Source organism: Balaenoptera physalus (assembly GCF_965194825.1).
Source record: "Balaenoptera physalus genome assembly, chromosome: 13".
NCBI classification, from domain to species: Eukaryota; Metazoa; Chordata; class Mammalia; order Artiodactyla; family Balaenopteridae; genus Balaenoptera; species Balaenoptera physalus.
Window position 1 is genome coordinate 103,127,000 of NC_138892.1, and position 17,579 is coordinate 103,144,578.

At 48.1% G+C, this 17,579-nt stretch overlaps 1 protein-coding gene and 1 long non-coding RNA gene across 7 annotated transcripts in view; one reads left to right on the forward strand and one right to left on the reverse strand.

The window, feature by feature from the left end:
• LOC309641530 overlaps positions 1-17,579 on the reverse strand; it is a 462,249-nt gene that overhangs the window by 332,730 nt on the left and 111,940 nt on the right. The gene's annotated exons all lie outside the window — the stretch shown is intronic.
• The window catches only part of ANO2 (anoctamin 2), a 348,333-nt gene that overhangs the window by 322,886 nt on the left and 7,868 nt on the right, over positions 1-17,579 (forward strand). For all 6 annotated transcript variants that reach the window (XM_082421522.1, XM_082421524.1, XM_082421521.1 and 3 more), the window contains 3 exons: positions 9,901-10,053; positions 10,430-10,482; positions 12,451-12,632. In XM_082421522.1, the coding sequence (XP_082277648.1) occupies positions 9,901-10,053; positions 10,430-10,482; positions 12,451-12,632 (388 nt within the window). The remainder of the gene's footprint in view (positions 1-9,900; positions 10,054-10,429; positions 10,483-12,450; positions 12,633-17,579) is intronic.

Consider the following 17,579-nt stretch of genomic DNA (forward strand, 5'->3'; position numbering starts at 1 on the left):
TTCCAAAAGACTCTCTTGATTAAGTTTTATCACCATTTTATCAAATAAATAAGTGATGCAATTGAAGGCCAACAACTTAGCTTCCTGTTATTCACTAAATTGTGATGGGAGCTTCTTGTTGTGTCTTATTCACAACACCTGACCACAGGGCCTGGCATACAGTAGGTGCTCAATAAAAGTTTGAAGATGAAGGAAGAAGAATAAAGAATGAAAGAGGTGATCCTGTAGTGAGGACCTTGAAGACAAAGTGATAATTAGATACTACAGATATCACCATTTTCAAAGCTCTCCAGACACCCTGGATGTATTGATATAGCTGGGACAGTCTGCCTCCTCCTCCCCCTCCCCCCAGGGGCCAAGAGTCCTTATTTTGAGGTGCTTTTAATTAGGGGATGCTATCCCACTAAGGGTAGGTCTCGTTCAGCAATACAAATGGATGGACTTGTAAAATTATCTGGGTAGGTCAGGCAAAATACCCCATGTAATAGTCAACTCCTAGTATGATAATGCTTTATAACAAATATCCCAAAGTCTCAGTGACTTGCAAATGAGCCAGAGAATAAACAACAACAGAAAGAGCTGGCTACAGGCATCACTGAGTAGCCCACCATGGAAATGGTCAAGTAAACGTGGTCACTTATTAAATAAAGAGTAGAAGAGATTGAGGCTCCAGAGAGAATGATGACAGGTGACACCCAAGATTCCTTCCAGCTCTCATATTCTTTGGTCATGGACAGTAGGGACCACACTGGGTAATTTCCAAGTTTCCAAAAGAGACTGATTTGGAAAACCAGTCCCAAGGCTGCCTTAGCTGTAAGTGAAGAAATTTTCCAGAATATCTGTACAGCATCAGCGCTGAAGCCTCTGTATTCTGTCACACAACTCCGGGTGTGTGTGTTACAAAGGCAATGGCTCAGAGAATCAGGAAATTCCTTTCCCTGAGCCATCCTGTTTATACAAACTGAGTCATCCCACTGGATAATCAGGCACCTGCCGTCTTCTCCAAATGCCGTTTAAACGTAATTCAGGCAGTATCTAGGGTCTCGTTCCGGTATTTCTGGGAAGGAGGGTGAGTTGCAGGTCAAGTCTCTCCTTTTCTTTTGAAGCACACGTTGCTTGTCATTGTCTGTGCTAGGAGCCCCTTTCCCCATGAAGACTTAAGAGAAAAGGCAAGAGTGTACTTGGATACCGTGCCTGGAAGGCTCCTGACGTAGAGGAGATGCCCAGTCAGTGCTCGAGAAATGCCTGTGTGAGTGAGTGAATGAATGAAGGCAGTATTTTAGGTTAAAATACTGAGAACTCTCTCTTTCCCATTTCTCTTCTTGCTCTGTCAACCAGGAAGCTCAGAGTGAACTTTGTTGCTCAACCACAGCCCAGTTGTGGGTCCTTAGAGTTTGCATATTTGTGTCTCCCTCCTTTCTCTGTTCTTTATTTCCTTTTTTCTAAAACACCGTAAACTTACTTATGTGTTCCTTTCATTGACTTTGCCCCAGCCCTTTGGGAAGAGGTAAGGGTAAACAAAGGTTCTCAGGGATTTGTTGCTTGGGAACTTCTCTTCAGCCTTGACTATTTTCATTGCTTTTACACCTCACTGACTGCATTACCCCAGCCCAGATGGGTAGATGGGAGGATGGATGGATGGATGGATGGATGGATGGATGGATGGATGGATGAGAGGAAGGACGCGTGGGTAACTGGCCCTCACATCCCATTTTGCAGATGGAAAAAGTAAACAGGAGTGAGTAAGCCAGGCCATTCATTTGTTCACTCAATAAACATTGGCTGGAAATTCACCAGGTGGTTCTCTGAAAATCAGAAACGAATCAGTAGCGCTCACAAACTCAATTCTCTCTACTTTTAAGAAACTGATGTAAGATTTTTGAGGTGCCACAAATGCAGGGCAGACAGGAGCGATGGCACAGGGAACATCAGGTTCAGCTGCAGTGTGCCCCCTGCAGAAGACACATGGACGTGAATGAAGACACTCTGGGGAGGGAAAACACCTGTACAGATTGGTGGGGATGCTGGTATCGATAAAAGTTCATTCTCTGACAGAAAGAGATCAGATCAGAGAAGATCCAATAAAGGAAACCTAAGATGCGTGGGAGTGACTGGGCAGGGGGAAGGGATACTGTTGCCTTAGGGTTGAATATGTACATTTTGGTGCAGTGAAAGGACCTTGAACTCGGTTGGCATCAGAAGCTATCTTTGTTTCCGAGCTTCATTGATTTCTGGGTGTGTGGCCCTGAGAAGATTACTTCACCTCTCTGAGGCTGTTTCCTCACTTGTACAATGGAGATGATAATACTTGACACTGAAGATTACTTTATGAACCAGAGAGCATTCTGCCTGCACATGGTAGGCGTTTAGGAATTGTTGGTTGAAGCTTCATGACCTCTGAGGGTTTGGAGTTTTTCTCAGAAGAGATAGAAGAGGAGCAATGGGCACATTTTTCCAGAAGACCGTAGTCCCCAGGCCTTTAAGTTCCCTGTGGCTGAGAACCATGTTCTGCCCTTTTCTGTGGCCATCAGCGGGGTTCATGTCTGAAGACTCCCACGACCCTAAGCTCTGTTCCCAAGGCAGCGAAGAGGGCTGCTTATGGACTGGTCTGTATCCTACTATCAACCTAAAATCAGCTGTTATAACTAGACTCTGAGTTCCTGAGTAGTGGGACTCTCAGAAAGTCATTGGTCCTCCCTCCTTCAGCTGAAGGAGTTAATATTTCACAATTCACGTGGGAGTGAGGAAAGGAGGGGACCCAGTCTCCCTTAATCACAAAGAAATGGAGAAAACGTGCCTTGCTGATCTGTCCTGGTGCTGTGATGACTTGTAGGCAGTAATCTCTTAATACTCAAGCCGTGGCTTCAAGGCTAGTCTTTCCTGTTATGACTTCCAGGGTTTCTGAATTGAATCTGATCCATTATATAAACCCCAGGTGACCCTATGCAGATTGAAAGGGAATTCCACTTATTGTCTTTATTTCCTAAGTAGTCTGTGAATTTGGATGAGTGACTGGCAGGAAAGATGTTAATGACCAAACATCCAGCAAACCTTCAGATGCCTCTTTGACTTGTTCTTCAAGTGAAGCCCAGCGGTTGTGAGTCTCTGCAGCCTCCACGGGCCTGCCAGTGAGAGTGAGTTACTCCTGCCCTGGTACACACTGCAGTCTGTTAATGCTGCCCTTAGAGGTCTAACTCCAACACACAGCCAGGATTTGCTTACATGTCCATCTTCTCCACTGCAACCTATGAGCCCTTGGAAGGATGACACAGTAATTATTCATCTTTGTTTCCTAGCAACGAGCACGGTGCTCAGTGTCTAGGATGTGCTCAATAGATGCTTGTTGGATGAATGAGTGAATGAATGAATAAGTGGTGAATGATGGACATTGAGAACCTTCTTATACTTCTGTAAAGACTGCTACTATTTTCCTAGGCAATAGAGGTCCATGCCAAGGAACCAGCTCACGGGCCTTCTTCTCGTTATCTCTTCCTGTTTACATGGTCCATCAACACTTGCAATTCTTTTTACACCAGACACTCACTGCTGTGCACAGTGTCTTCCCTTGCCCTTAGGAGAAGGGGATCACTGGGCAAAGGCTGGAGATACAGGCTGATGAAATAAACAGCGATGACCTTCCCGTGGTGTTTTTACCTACGTGTTTATATTAATGGGCTGTTTCTAGCTGAATCTTTTCAGTAACCGCCTCCCGAGTGAAGAGAAACTCACGCCAACTTGTTCCTGAGTCCTTCCCTTGTGTTGCTTATTAGCGGTTCATGACAGGGAGGGTTCTTAAGCCCCCAGCTTTTAATCCCCTTAAGCCAGGGGTCCCCAACCCCTGGACCACGGACCGGCATCAGTCCGTGGCCTGTTAGGAACCGGGCCGCACGGCTGGACGTGGGCGGAGGGCAAGTGAGGGAAGCTTCATCTGTATTTGCAGCCGCTCCCCATCGCTCGCATTACCGCCTGAGCTCCACCTCCTGTCAGATCAGCGGCAGCATTAGATTCTCATAGGAGTGCGAACCCTACTGTGAACTGCGCATGCGAGGGATCTAGGTGGCACGCTCCTTGTGAGAAACTAATGCCTGATGATCTGAGGTGGAGCTGAAGTGGTGATGCTAGCGCTGGGGAGCGGCTGCAAATGCAGATCATCATTAGCAGAGAGGTTTGACTGCACAGAGACCGTAATAAATCAACTGCTTGCAGACTCATTTCAAAACCCTATCAGTGAGTGGCAAGTGAAAACAAGCTCAGGGCTCCCACTGATTCTGCATTATGGTGAGTTGTATAATTATTTCATTATATGTTACAGTGTAATAATACTAGAAATAAAGTGCACAATAAAGGTAATGCACTTGAATCATTCCGAAACCATCCCCCCACCCCGTCCGTGGAAAAACTGTCTTCCAAGAAACCGGTCCCTGGTGCCGAAAAGGCTGGGGACTGCTGCCTTAAGCAGACTATATTATAAAATTTCTAAATTTACTAAATTATAGAAAGTTCCAAAAAAAAAAAGCTATAGTTATTTTCATTAGAATTAGACTTTCCTAACTGACTGGTTTTACAACCAACTTTCTTCGAACCCTTCTGTGGGCGTGACAGCGCTGAGAAGTGCCATGTGGATGTGTTAGAACCTAACGGCCCCCTCTCGCTCCCCATCACTAAGCACAATGATTTCCATTCACACATTTTAGCCGTCTCTGCCTCTTTTCGTGTTTGTGTTTACAGCATTGGTGACAATGAGTTTGTGTTTATGAAACAAGATAACCTCTAAACATCTGCTCTGGTTCGGGCGCCACACAAAATTGTGGGACCTCGGAAAAGAGTCAAAAATGTCCGTGGTTTCAAGGGGGTTGCCGTCCAGGGAGCAAGTCAAATAAACAAGTAGAGGGACACATGCAAGGCATTATGCGAGTGAGGAGGGGAGGTGCCCGTGGCTCCCAGTTCTGCCTGGGGTAGGGGTGGGGAGTGGGGTAGGGGAGAGCCTTCATGGAGAAGGTTAAGTTTGAGTTGAACCTGAAACATAAATGGTAATCCATCCAGCAGACAAGAAGAGAAGGAAATTGACAGATTGCCGTGGTACGTACAAAGGCTCAGGAGTATGGGAAACTTGGTGAATTTGGGGAAGTCCAAATGGTTTTGAAGTGGTTGGAAAGCAGGACTACTTGATCTACAAACACCCCAGCTCAGTATCAGCCCTGAGCACAGGGGGTGGGTAGGGAGCACATAGCGTCTTGAAAAATAAGTTAGGGTCAGATCACAAAGGGTCTTGAGTGCCACACCAAGGATCTGGACGTTATCGTGTGTGATGGGGTGTGGGTGTGCGTGTGTGACAGGAAGGTAGATATATTTACTGAAGAATTTAAATAACTGAATAACAAATTGTGTTCCATCAAGAGCTTTTCCACCAATCGTGGCCAGTCCACTCTATCCCACCTGATATATTATTTTCTTTTTTAAGCAGATTGTCCTGGAATGTCCTTTCTGGATGCCATCTTGTTGAGTGTAATCCACTCCTCTTTGTTATTTTAGCCGAAGCCCAGGTAATCAAGGCCAGGATTTTAATTGCCTCTGGCATCAGGCAGCACAGGGCTGATAGTTGCGTATTTTAAAAGGAGCCTGGCTGGCTGGGGATTGAGAAGAGAAAACCCAGTGGGGTTTGTGCCTATGAGGGTTTCCAGTCTTCACGCTTTCAACTTGGTATTTCTGGGACACTTTACAGCAGGCTTTGTAAAGATTTAGTTGAAAATCAACTTATGAATTCTTCCCTAATTGGCTTGGCCAGGTTTAATCTGTTATTGGTCGAGCCAAGCTGGCTTGTATTATGCAGCCCAGTGAGGATTTCCGGCCTTCCTCTTAGCCTCTTGGAGGCTGGCTATTTTTAGAAGCCAGTCTTGGTGTTGGTGAAGGCTGGTATCATTGTGTCCTCTAAAGTGACCTCGGAAGGACGCCCATCTGATACAGCATTTAGACCTCTGACCAAAAAAAGCAAGTCTTGGAGTTGACATTTGTATGCCAGAGGTTTATGGTTTTGTGGGTTTTTTTCTCCCCAAAATGAAACAAAGCTTCCTCTTTGTTTCCGCCTCTTTGGGTTGACTCCTGGAAATAGGCAGTGTACCCAGTCCAAGCAGGCAACACCTGCAGCAATGGGACATCTTCAGAGGGTGGTTTCCCTTGGCCCAGGATACCCTGTAGTAACATCAGAAGAGGCACAGGACTGTGGCCATCACTGGCCTTTGCTGCATCCACGCTCTTAAGGTTGTCTGGTGCTGAACACACAGGCGTGCCTGGAAGAGGAAAGAGAAGAGACATGTTACAATGTTGGGATCACTTATGGGCACTATTAGCGTCGAGTCACCACTGGAAATTGTGTGGACAGAGAGGGACCCTGTGTTGGAGAGTTTGTGAAGGTGAAGAAGCAAACCATCAGGGCAGCCTCAGAGGAGAGGGTTCAGATCTGCCTTTGGAATTCATGTGAAGGGAAGCTGAGGAAGTGGAGAGTCCTGTTTTTTCCTACGCTCGTGGAAGGACATTGGGTTTCTGAGTGCCATTTGCATGAGTATGGAGAGGGCATGCCGTATCTATTTGTAGTCACTCGGAGGTAACTTGCCCCTTCCCTGCCCCATCAGTCGCCTTGCTAAGTCCTCATGGGGGCTTTGGAGGGTTTAAACAGTTCTGCCGGAGGAAGTCACTTATAAGAAGAACATTTGCTGTGTAGACCTGAGCTCATTAGAATCAAGAAGACCAACTTAGAACTCCAGAAATAAAGATATGTTCATCTGTATACTTAAATACAGACATGCATTTTACAGGTTTCACAAAACTAGTCTAACATCTGTTTTGCTTTCCTTGTTAATTCCATCCACCTCCACCCCCGATTGCCCTCACCCCACCCCTGACTCAGCAAAGCCTCCTTTAAGAGACATGATAGACCCTGCATTTTGAACTGGCTCCCAGAGCTTGTTTGGGAAGATTTCTTCTCCCCTTCGGCCAGCTAGCTAGCCAGGCGGTCATTCCAAGGACCCGGCCTTGCCAAATCTGTGCCTTCTGGTACGTCTTGTCACCAACTGGCAGCTGCTGGTCTCGTAGGGCCTGCCGAGAATCCACTGGGCGTCCAGGACCGTGGCTGTGATAGAGCTGGGTCAGCAGGAGCCTTAGCCCTCAACCTTGGGCCAAATCAAAAGCAGTTGTGCTGGGTGAAGTTCTACACGTGCTCTGTGTCTTGAACCTTCTGCTGTGGTTAGGTTTATCCCTCTGTGAATACTTTTTATTTTATTTTATTTCATTTCATTTCATTTCATTAAGTTTGGATCCTGGTCTTTCATTCTTTACTTGGATATCCTAGAATCTTGACATTTGTCCAAGAGAATAAGAATTACAGCATCACAGCAAATCAGACCTGAAGGGAATTTAAACCGGTGTCTTCAACTTAAAGATGAGGATGCTGAAGCCCAATGAAACAGAGAGAATTGCCCAGGGACCTAGGGCTGGTGAGAAACATATCCGGGGCTCGAAGTCAGGCCTCCTGACTCTCCCTCGGGGTTTGCACCTTAAACGTGTGTCTAAGGGGTCCATATGCAGGATACATTGCAGCCATCTGCACTCCAATAAGAGTAACAGTACACATAACAGGTAACATTATTGGACAGTTATTAAGTGGCAGACATCGTTTTGAGCACTCTGTGTATGCAATATCATTTACCGTTTTGTCAACCTATTTGGTGGGTACTGTTATTATCCTCAATTTATAACTGGAGTGACTAAGATGCGGAGAAGTTAAATAACTTGCCTTAAATAAGAAGGGAAGTCCTATTAGACTGACTTTCCTGAGACTCAGGTCTGACTTTGCATCAGCAAATCTGTACTGAGCCCCTACAAGGGATGGAGCCCTGCCTTTCTAGCGGGAAATGAAGGCATGTGGGTAGATGGATCACAGCGGTGCACAGTGGTGGCTGTAACAGAGGGTGGGGAAGGAGTGGAGGGGATAACAGGCTTCACCAAGGAGATGGCATTTGACTGTTCTTGGGGGTGCATAGGAGTTTGCTAGCTCCTTCCCTCGTGTGCCATCGAAGGGAAGGAGCTGACATGTCTGGGGAGAAATCCGGAGGGTGAGAAGCTCAGAGTCCGGGAAGGCAGAAGCATGATGGTTGTGGAGAGATTCTGGGAGGCGGGGCTAGAGAGGTAGCTTGGGTGCAGATGGTCCAGTCCCTGTGTCCCAAGATAAGGAATCTGGATTGTATCCAGTAAACAGGGGAGCCAGCTGAAATGCTTGTGAGTAGGTTAAGTGATGGGATCGGATTACTGGGCGCTTGGGGCTGAACAGATGTAGAAGTGTGGGCGGATCGGTCACAGGGAAACCAGGTAGGAGGTGGATGCAATTGTCCAGGTAGAAACGATGGGGGCCTGGACTCCCTACGCCGTCTGATCGGCACAGGCCGCCTCCACTCCTCTGCCCGCACTGCTTCCGGGGCTTGGATGCAGTCTGTAACGCACTCTGCCTGCAGTGACAGGCCCATCCTTCAAGTCTAAGCTTAGGTGTCCTTCTGGAGACTCCCCTCAGTCCCCACGCGGAGCAGGCTTGAGCCCTTTCCTTGCGGCCTCCGCTTTGTCTGGTACATCCTGCCTTCTCTCTTGGCACATGTGAAGTCTCCTTGCACATCTTTGTACATTCCTCTCTCTTGAAGGCTCCTTGAAGGCGGGTCCTTGAAGGCAGGTCCAGACCTTTGAAGGTGGGTCCAGACCTTTGCCTCCTTAAAGACTTTGCACCGTGCCTGACATTCAGGGAGCTCTCGGTACATGTGTGATGAATGAATCCACCTTCTAAATAAAGACAGCGACTGCGGATAGGGGAAGAAGAGGCCAACTTTGGGAGATGGTTTTGAAGTTACATCAGGGCTTGGCAAACAAATCCAGCCCACTTTATTTACTGCTTTTGTAAATAAAGTTTTATTGGAACCCAACCAAGCCCGCTGGTCTACGTTTGTCTACAGCTGCTCTCACTGCGCAATGGCAGAGTTAGCTCATTATGACAGGACCATACAAAAATAGTTACTATCTGCTCAGCCATAAAAAAGGATGAAATATCGCCACTGGCAGCAACATGGATGGACCTAGAGATGATCATACTAAGTGAAGTGAGTGAGACAGAAAGACAAACATCATATGATGTCACTTACGTGTGGAATCTAACAAATAATACAAATGAACTTATTTATAAAACAGAAACAGACTCACAGACACAGAAAACAAACTTACGGTTACCAAAGGGGAAAGTGTTGGGGGGAGGGATAAATTAGGAGTTTGGGATCAGCAGATACAAACTACTATGTATAACATAGATAGACAACGCAGTCCTACTCTACAGCACAGGGAACTCTATTCAATATCTTATAATAACTTATAATGGACACAAATAAAACCTATAATGGAAAAGAATCTGAAAAAAATACATATCTATATAAGAAGATATATATATGCATATATATGATTCAGTTTGAATCACTTTGCTGTACACCTGAAACTAACACAACATTGTAAATTAACTGAAGTTCAATTTAAAAAAAATATTCGCTATCCGGACCTTTGCTGAAGAAGTTTGTTAACCTCTGAATTCAATGACCAGGATTAGTGACTGGAGATAAAAGGTAATGGAAAGGAAGGGGTGGAGACTTTTCCTTTTCTCGTATCTTCTCAACTCAACAGAGCTTTGCACCTAAGTGATGGCACTGACTGCCAGGCCTGCGGGTGCTGAGAAAGAAATGCCCCACCTGTGGGGCAGGACGGAAAGGGAGCCTGAGCCCAAGGTGGACAAGAGACCCCGGTCAGAAAAGACAGGGGCCAGAGCTGCAAGGCAAGCATACATCTAAATCTTTCTGTCTCTTGTGCCCTTCTCTCTCTTAGTCATCCAGTTTGGTTTTGTCACCCTCTTTGTGGCCTCCTTTCCTCTGGCGCCGGTGTTCGCCCTCCTCAACAACGTCATTGAAGTGCGGCTTGATGCGAAGAAGTTCGTTACGGAGCTGAGGCGGCCAGATGCTGTGCGAACCAAAGATATCGGTCTGTCCCCTGCGTCACTCAGAGGCGATGCAGCCCATCCCCGTCCCCTCCCTCCGACCCTCCCCCTGTCTCCCTGGCCACCCCCCTCACACTATGTCGGGCATCCGGATGGCTGGAGCGTCCCTTATCACCCCTTTGAGCCCCTCATCCTCATCTCCTCAGGTGCTGGAGGCCACGGTATCCCCCCTCCCCCCGCTGGCCCCCTGCTTTGCAGACAGGGGTGCACTTAAGCCTTTCCAGACAAGCCTATCCCTGGGGGGCCCGGCAGAGCTCCACTGGTAACTTGCCTGCAAGGCGGCACTCTGACTGCAGCCTTGTCATCCCTGGGCTGAGGGCGGGAGTGAGCCAGACGCCCTTTTTTTTCCCTGTCTTACAGGGATTTGGTTTCACATCCTCTCGGGCATCGGCAAGTTCTCTGTTATCATCAACGTAAGTGCTTGCTTTCATGACACCCTCGCTCTGTGGGAAGGGCTTTCCCGGGGAGCTGAAGTCCTCAGGGTGGGAAACCTGTCCTGTTACCTCCCAGCTTCTTCCATTTGGAGCTCTGGTTAAGACAGCGCCCACCCACTCCCCGCCCCCCCCCGTTAATATCGCGTACACGCCTTCTAAGTCATCAGGCTGTTGCCAGAGGTGTGCAGCTCTGTCGTTCATTTCGCTGAGAGCAAGAAAGGCAGTTACCCACCAGAATGCGTACCTTGGCCTTAAGAGTCCAGATCAGATCTTTCCTCGGAGCCAAGAATCACGAGGAGAGAGTTGCACATATCTAGCCATATCTTTCATTTCTTTTTCTACCCCGGAGCTGAACGATACCTGGAGCATCGCCCAGGCTGCAGTTCCTAATTACCGTTTCTCCGAGCTGTCAGTGTAAAGCCTTAATTATCCCTGGCGCTGCTTGGTTAAGGTAGGACGTGGAAGAAGAGCGGTCCTCTCTGCTCTGACCTCCTTAACTGCCTTGCCAGACGTGTCCACATTTCAGAGGAAATCCTGCTGGGCCCAAGCCAGCAGCTCCTTTGGCGTCTGCGTTCCATACAGATGGTGGCCAGGCAGGGCCTCCTCTTGCATCTCCCGAGACAATATCTGCCAGCTCAGCGCACATCAAGAAAGCCACAGCCCCCTTTCCCTTGGGAGAGAAACACTGATTCTGGCCGTGACCTGGCTACCGACTAAAACACGTGAGATGGCACGAGGCGTGCAGAGAGGCAGAGGGGATCAGCCCGTCACACGTGGGATGTTTGATGTAGGAAGTGCACGTCTCCAGGCCGAGAATTTAGGTGCAGTTTGATCAGTAGCTACTTTGGAGTTGTGTCTTCTAGAAAAGAGCCCCTGAGTACCAAGCGCTTTTCATCTACAACAGAATGACAGGACGTTTTACTTCCCTGGCCGTTCTAAGACTTCTTGTCTGTAAGAAATGGGAGAGAATTAAGAGTCTCACCAAATCGGATCAGTCTGGAAATTAAATGGGATGATGAAAGGACGTATGGCCCGTGCTCCGTTAATTACAGCTGTGATTACTAGAAGTCCGTTACTCACTCTCAAATATAGTTATGGCCATGCACACTCATATATACATTTAGAAAACAGTACCTAAACCGCGTTTTTTTAAAAGGGCTTTAATTGTTGGTGCCGAGGACAGTATAAACACCTGCCAAAAAGATTTAAGATCTTCTTTGCAGAAAGTCTCCCCTCATCCAAGCAGGCAGTCGTTCATTTGTCGTTTGGTTTGATCCACAGACATTTATAGAGAACTTAGATACGCCAGGCGCTACGTCGGGTGTGTGCGTTTCATCCAGCAGGACCTACTCCTTCCCTCTCCGTGTCTCACTTCTTCTAAGCAAAATGGATGAAAGAGCGACTTCCATTGCATGATGGGCTAAAAAGCGCTGAGAGATGATGGTCAAACTGAGGTTCACCGCGGAACCATATCCTCGGTGTTCCTGGCTTTCTCGTGTCCCTCGGGGGCAGATGTGTTCAATATATGGCCATTTGGTATCCTTGCCCGTCACACTTAAGTGGCCCTCTCACCACTCTCAGTAATCTTCTCAGAAAATCTTCCACTCTGCTTTGGCATGGCCGATGCCAGCATCAATTCAGATATCTCAGAGATGATTCATGCCCTCCCTCACCAAATGGTCCAAACTGGCTTAGCATCCTTTGCTTCGGTGGTTGTAATTCACTCTCTTGACAGCCACTGACTTGTGGGTTTCCTTACCTGTATCAAAGATGGAAAAGCCAGGTAAGTCAGTGTTGTGCGCTCAGGGACAAGGACTCGGTATCCGTCAGAGCAGCGCCTCTGGATGGAGAGCCCAGGAGGGGACAGTCTCTTAGGCAGATGGACCTGTGTCACCCGGATGGTGTCCACCCTGCCAGTTCCTCAGGTGCTTGTGGTTCTACCCCCAGGCTTTTGTCATCGCGGTCACCTCTGACTTCATCCCCCGCCTGGTGTATCAGTACTCCTACAGTCACAACGGGACTCTGCACGGCTTTGTCAACCACACACTCTCCTTTTTCAACGTCAGCCAGCTGAAGGAGGGAACGCAGCCCGAGAACTCACAGTTTGACCAGGAGGTTCAGTTCTGCAGGTAAAGTAATCGGGAGCAGGAGGGCAGCACAGGGCTGGAAGCGGCAGGTCCAAGTAATTATCTGGGTGACTTAGAATTATATCATTATTCTCCTTTGCTTCTGGCTCCTACCCCCAAACCCCAGATCCCTACAAGTCAATTGCAATGAATTGACCAATATTTATTGAGTGCCTTTTGCTAGACACCATGGAGCAGATAAAAAAGTATATAGGTTCGTCCTTACCATCAAGGGAAGGTCTGGTGTATGGTCTGGTTGGGAAGAAAACAGAACTGATAGGACCCTGCAGGTTATTCAGTGATTGTGTCTAGTATGGGCCGTGAGCCTTACGAGTGTTCGAAGGAGAAGGAGAACAGTGAAGGCTGGAATGGGAAGGGTGGGCTTCTTGGGGGGGCCATGAGGAGTTGTAGGGCAAAACGAGAGAGTATCCTAGGTATGGAGTCAGCATGGGCTAGGTCATGGGGGTGGGGACGAATCTGGGGTGTTAAACACTTAGGGGCTAGTTGCTGGAGTTGGCAAGGAGAGCGCTTGGGAGATAATGATAGGGAATAATATAGGAAATACAATATAGAGAGCAACTCCTAGGGTAGTATAAGCCAAAGCATTGTTGAATTTGAATAGGTAAGATGAAGTAGATAATGGGAAATCTTGAAATCTTACAGGAATTTTAATGTGATGCAATAGGAAGTTATGGACTTTTTAGGGCCAGGGAATTATAGGCTAAGGTGTGGGCTTAGGAAAACTAATCCGGTCTCAGAGAGGAAGATGTGCTAGAATTGGGCTAACTCAAGGAGGGCAGCTGAGGTGCTACATCATTCAGACATGACCGGTGGTAGGCATGGACCAGAGAGGTGGAAGTAATTCAGAGGGAGGGAGAAGATGAGCTACTTAATGTCATACGGTACAAAGCTGGGTACCAGAGACACGAGAGAGAGTGTGAGTCAAGGATAACTCCAAAGTTTGGGCTGAAGCCAGAGGACTGGGAAATTGTGGGTCCATTGACAGGGATGGGGAAGATGCCAAGAGAATCTAATTTGTAATAAATTAGATGAATTTGATTCCAATCATGTTGCATTTAAAATGATGGTCGGAAATCTAAGGGGCAATTTCCATCTAACACCTAGAGGGGATAGCTGTAATTCCTGAGAGGACCAAGTTAGCGTCATGATTGTAATTTGTCAGCACAGGGATCATTGAAGCTGGGAAACAGAAAACTCTCCACTACTTACGAGAGAAGGACAAAGAAAGAGAAAAAGAGTAGAGGGGAATAAATTCTTTAACCCTTTTGTACCTTGGTTAAGTGATAGTCTCCATAAAGGACTCGATCCAAGATCACACCCCATATATGTAAACAGAACAATAACTGCAGCAAACCCCAAACCTAGAAAAAGGTATCAAAGGACACAAGTAGGGCTTTCTTGGACCATCCCCAGTAGTGTCTGATGTAAAAGCCGTTAGTGCTCCATTGAAGAAGCAGTAGCAGTGCCCTGGTTGTGTTTGCAGCAGTGATGACCCTGGGCGTGTCTGTCATGCTTTCCCCCCTGGGATGCCTTGGTACCCACGGTCAGACGTTTGTAAGATGGCTGCTTAGGTTCAGACCCAGTCTGAACCACAAAAGGGAGAAAACGCATTGGTCTTCCCAACCCAGATGACTGAGTTAAACAACCTTCCCAATATGTGATTTAGATAGAAGGGTATTCTGGTCCCAGGAGCAATAACTTTAGGGTTTAACACTAGCCAACCAGAAAGGCTCAAAATCAGGGACCAGATCTAAGAATAGATAAGTCCATTTATTCACAGATACTGATTCATATAACCTAGATGTTTCTAGCATTTTCACATCTGGGACTATAAAGAGCCTAACTCTTGGACTTGAGCCAGGAGCAGGCAGATTTGCTGCCACCCTGCATTGCCCAGGGGCCACCGCTGGCATGCCAGACTGTCTGTCCACGGTGCTGGATCTTGGTCTGCAGATCCGCTGTACAGTGGGGTCTGGACCAGCTGGTGGCCTTTTCCGGTAGCATCTAGATTTGCTCCAGCAGGGTACGTGAAGTCTCAGTCAACACCTTCACATTAAACGAACGGGCACTGAAAAGTGAGAAGGACAAAATCATTTTTGTAACTGGAAGGTACAGAAATCATCTTGTTGAAACTCTCATTCTACATAAAAAGAAACCAAGGCTTAGAAAGTTGAAGAGTTTTCCAAGATCACAGAGGCTTCTAGCAACAGATCGGGAAGCAAGCAAGACTCACGTCTCTCCAGGAACACAAGCTTCAACGCCCATGTGCAGGCGGGAGCAGCACGAGTGTGACTTGTCATGTGGGGAAGCAAGGCTAACGCTGTTCCTTTAGTTGGTCTCGAAGCACAAGTCTATCCAGAGCACCAAGGGACTCTGACCTTGTCCTTGACCATCACATCTTCCAGTGACACTATGAATGTGCTTTCCAGATATATCGGTGGCTTACACTGGCTTAAACACAAAGGGACTTTAATGCCTCTCTATTGAAAGTCGAGGGTAGTTCTAGTTGGGTAGATTTGATTCAATCTGCCCAAACCAAATCTTTCTCCATCTTCCAACCCTACTGTAGTCAGTGATGACTGTAGTTTCAAGCACTGTATGAGTGCCAGCAGCTACAGGCCAGTATCATACTGTGTCCGAGTCCAGTGGGAAAAAAAGCCTATACTTCTTTCCCAACAATCTCAACAAAAGTCTTGCTGCAGCTTGTTGGCTGGGATTAGTACGCACTTCCTACCCAGAGCCGATCACTGTGGCCAGAAGAATGTGATGCTTTCCATGGTCTTTGGGGCCGTGGGGTTAGGGGTAGGAGGTAAAATGATCTCCATCTGAAGCACGTGATCTCAGACTAGGAGGTAGTTCCCTCCTCCTCTGAGATCTGAAGTCAAGATGAACGGATGCAACTCAGCCAAAACAACGGGTGCCCAGGAGACCAGGTGTTATTAGCACACATGGATCACATCGAGCTTTGCTGTATCTACCGTCAGTGTCACTGGACTTTCCAGCCAGCTGTAAAGCCCTGATAACTCTTCTCTCCATTGTTTCCAGGAAAGTAGATGGGATCGTGGCTCATCTGTGGCCTACTAAGTGGCAGAATTAACACTGGGTGCATGTGCAGGAAGTGCATGCTGTATTTCTGTCAAGAAAAATGTACCTGCAGAAAATAGATCATTCAAGAATCAAACCAAAAGCGTTCCTGGCGTGTCCACCATTGTTTCCTTACTCTGTACCAGTGGGGATCGTAGGTTCATTGTGCATCTGTTTTTGAGGCGTTATTATAGGCCTGGCATTGGTTATATAGCAGGGAACAAGACGCAGTGCCTCCCTCGAGGAGTCTAGATGGACAGGCGAGATGAGTATGCAATCGAGCGATGAGAACAGAGCTTCCGTGTGTACAGTCGGGCGGCTGCAGGGAGCTCTCAGAGCCCTGAAGGAGGAGGCCGTGCACCTCACCCAGACCTAAGTGTCCAGTGCCAGAGTGGCCAGAAGGAGAATCCTCACTCACAGGACCAAGCCAGCCTGGGTGGGAGGAGCGGTGATGGGCAGCAGGGGGCTGTCAGGTGGTGACAGAGGTCCAGGGAGAACAGGGTGTCCCAGGTCGAGGGGCTAGATCGTGCTCAGTGGTCAGGGCTGGAATGAGAGGGGTGAGCTAAGAGAGATGAGGCGGGGAGAAAAACAGAAGCCAGGCCAGGAAGAGCACGTCGGTCACGGCGGGTGTGTGGACTCACTTTAGGGCGCTGGGAGCCACTGGGAGCGGGGCAGGGGGGGATGGAAGGGACTTCTCACTGGTATCATCTCTGACTGCGCTGTGGAGACCAGTGGGTTACACTGAAAATAAAGAGCTGCCCTAGTCTGAAATGTGAGCAGGTGTCTGGAGAGCAGGGTCATCGAATCATCTAGATATGCAGTCTCAAGTGGGTATACTTTGAGGGCTACCTTTCCTAGGTGGATGAGGATTGCTGATGAAAATCTCTACCTACCCCAGGTAGGTTCTACTCACCGCATGCCGTGTGGGCCTGTCTGGCTCGCCATAGTCTCCGGAGATTGATGAAATGGAGGCATGAACTACTGATGTCTCTGTAAGCCAGGATTTGTCAGCAGCTGTCAGAAATAGAAATGAAGGGGGTGGGGGATGGAGGGGGCCGGGGGGAGAGAGAGAGAGAGAGAGAGAGAGATTGATTATGAGAAACACAGACAACGCTAGAACTAGCCCCAAAGCCCACGTTTAGAACCACTCCCATGATGGGAAATGAAAAGTTTGTCCTGATTTTCTGGCAAATAGTGTTGGGAACTCGATGACCCTTCTTATTCTTAGCTCTCCGTGACCCCCGGAGATAAATGTGGTCAAATAAAACTGAGGTCTCCGGCTCCAGTCCGGCCTCGCCAGGGATAGAGGTATCTTAAAAATAGCAGTAAAATTTAGGGCAAGTCTCTGGCTGCCCATTTGAGATGCATTCCCAGCATTTTTGGAGCCACGTCTGCCTCAGCCATCTAACTGCCCCCGGCCGGGCTGCTCTGTAAACAGCCCCGTGACGTCAGTCTGCAGGCATGATTAGTGGTCATTTGACAGGGTCAAGGGGCCACTGTATCCTACAGGCTGGATGGTGACTCAGGCTCCTGGCTCAGTGGAGTGGAGCAGAGAGGTCAGTAGGGCGGGGCCCGGCCAGGGACCCGGGTCTGAGAGCTCAAGGAGCCCACCTGGGCTTGGGCAACCCACTGGCTCTGTTTGGAGATGCTGAGCATCCCGAAACAGCATCCTTGGATGGCTTCTGCAGGTTTTTCTGCAGGACCCAAGTTCTTCCCTATCCCAAGGTCCTGGGAGTTCCCTTCCAGGGTTTGTCTGCCTCTCATCTGTTTCTGGCCGAGACCGGAGGGAGAGCCAGCTTTCCGTGGTGGTGCCTTTCCTGATCTGTATCAACCACTGGATCAACC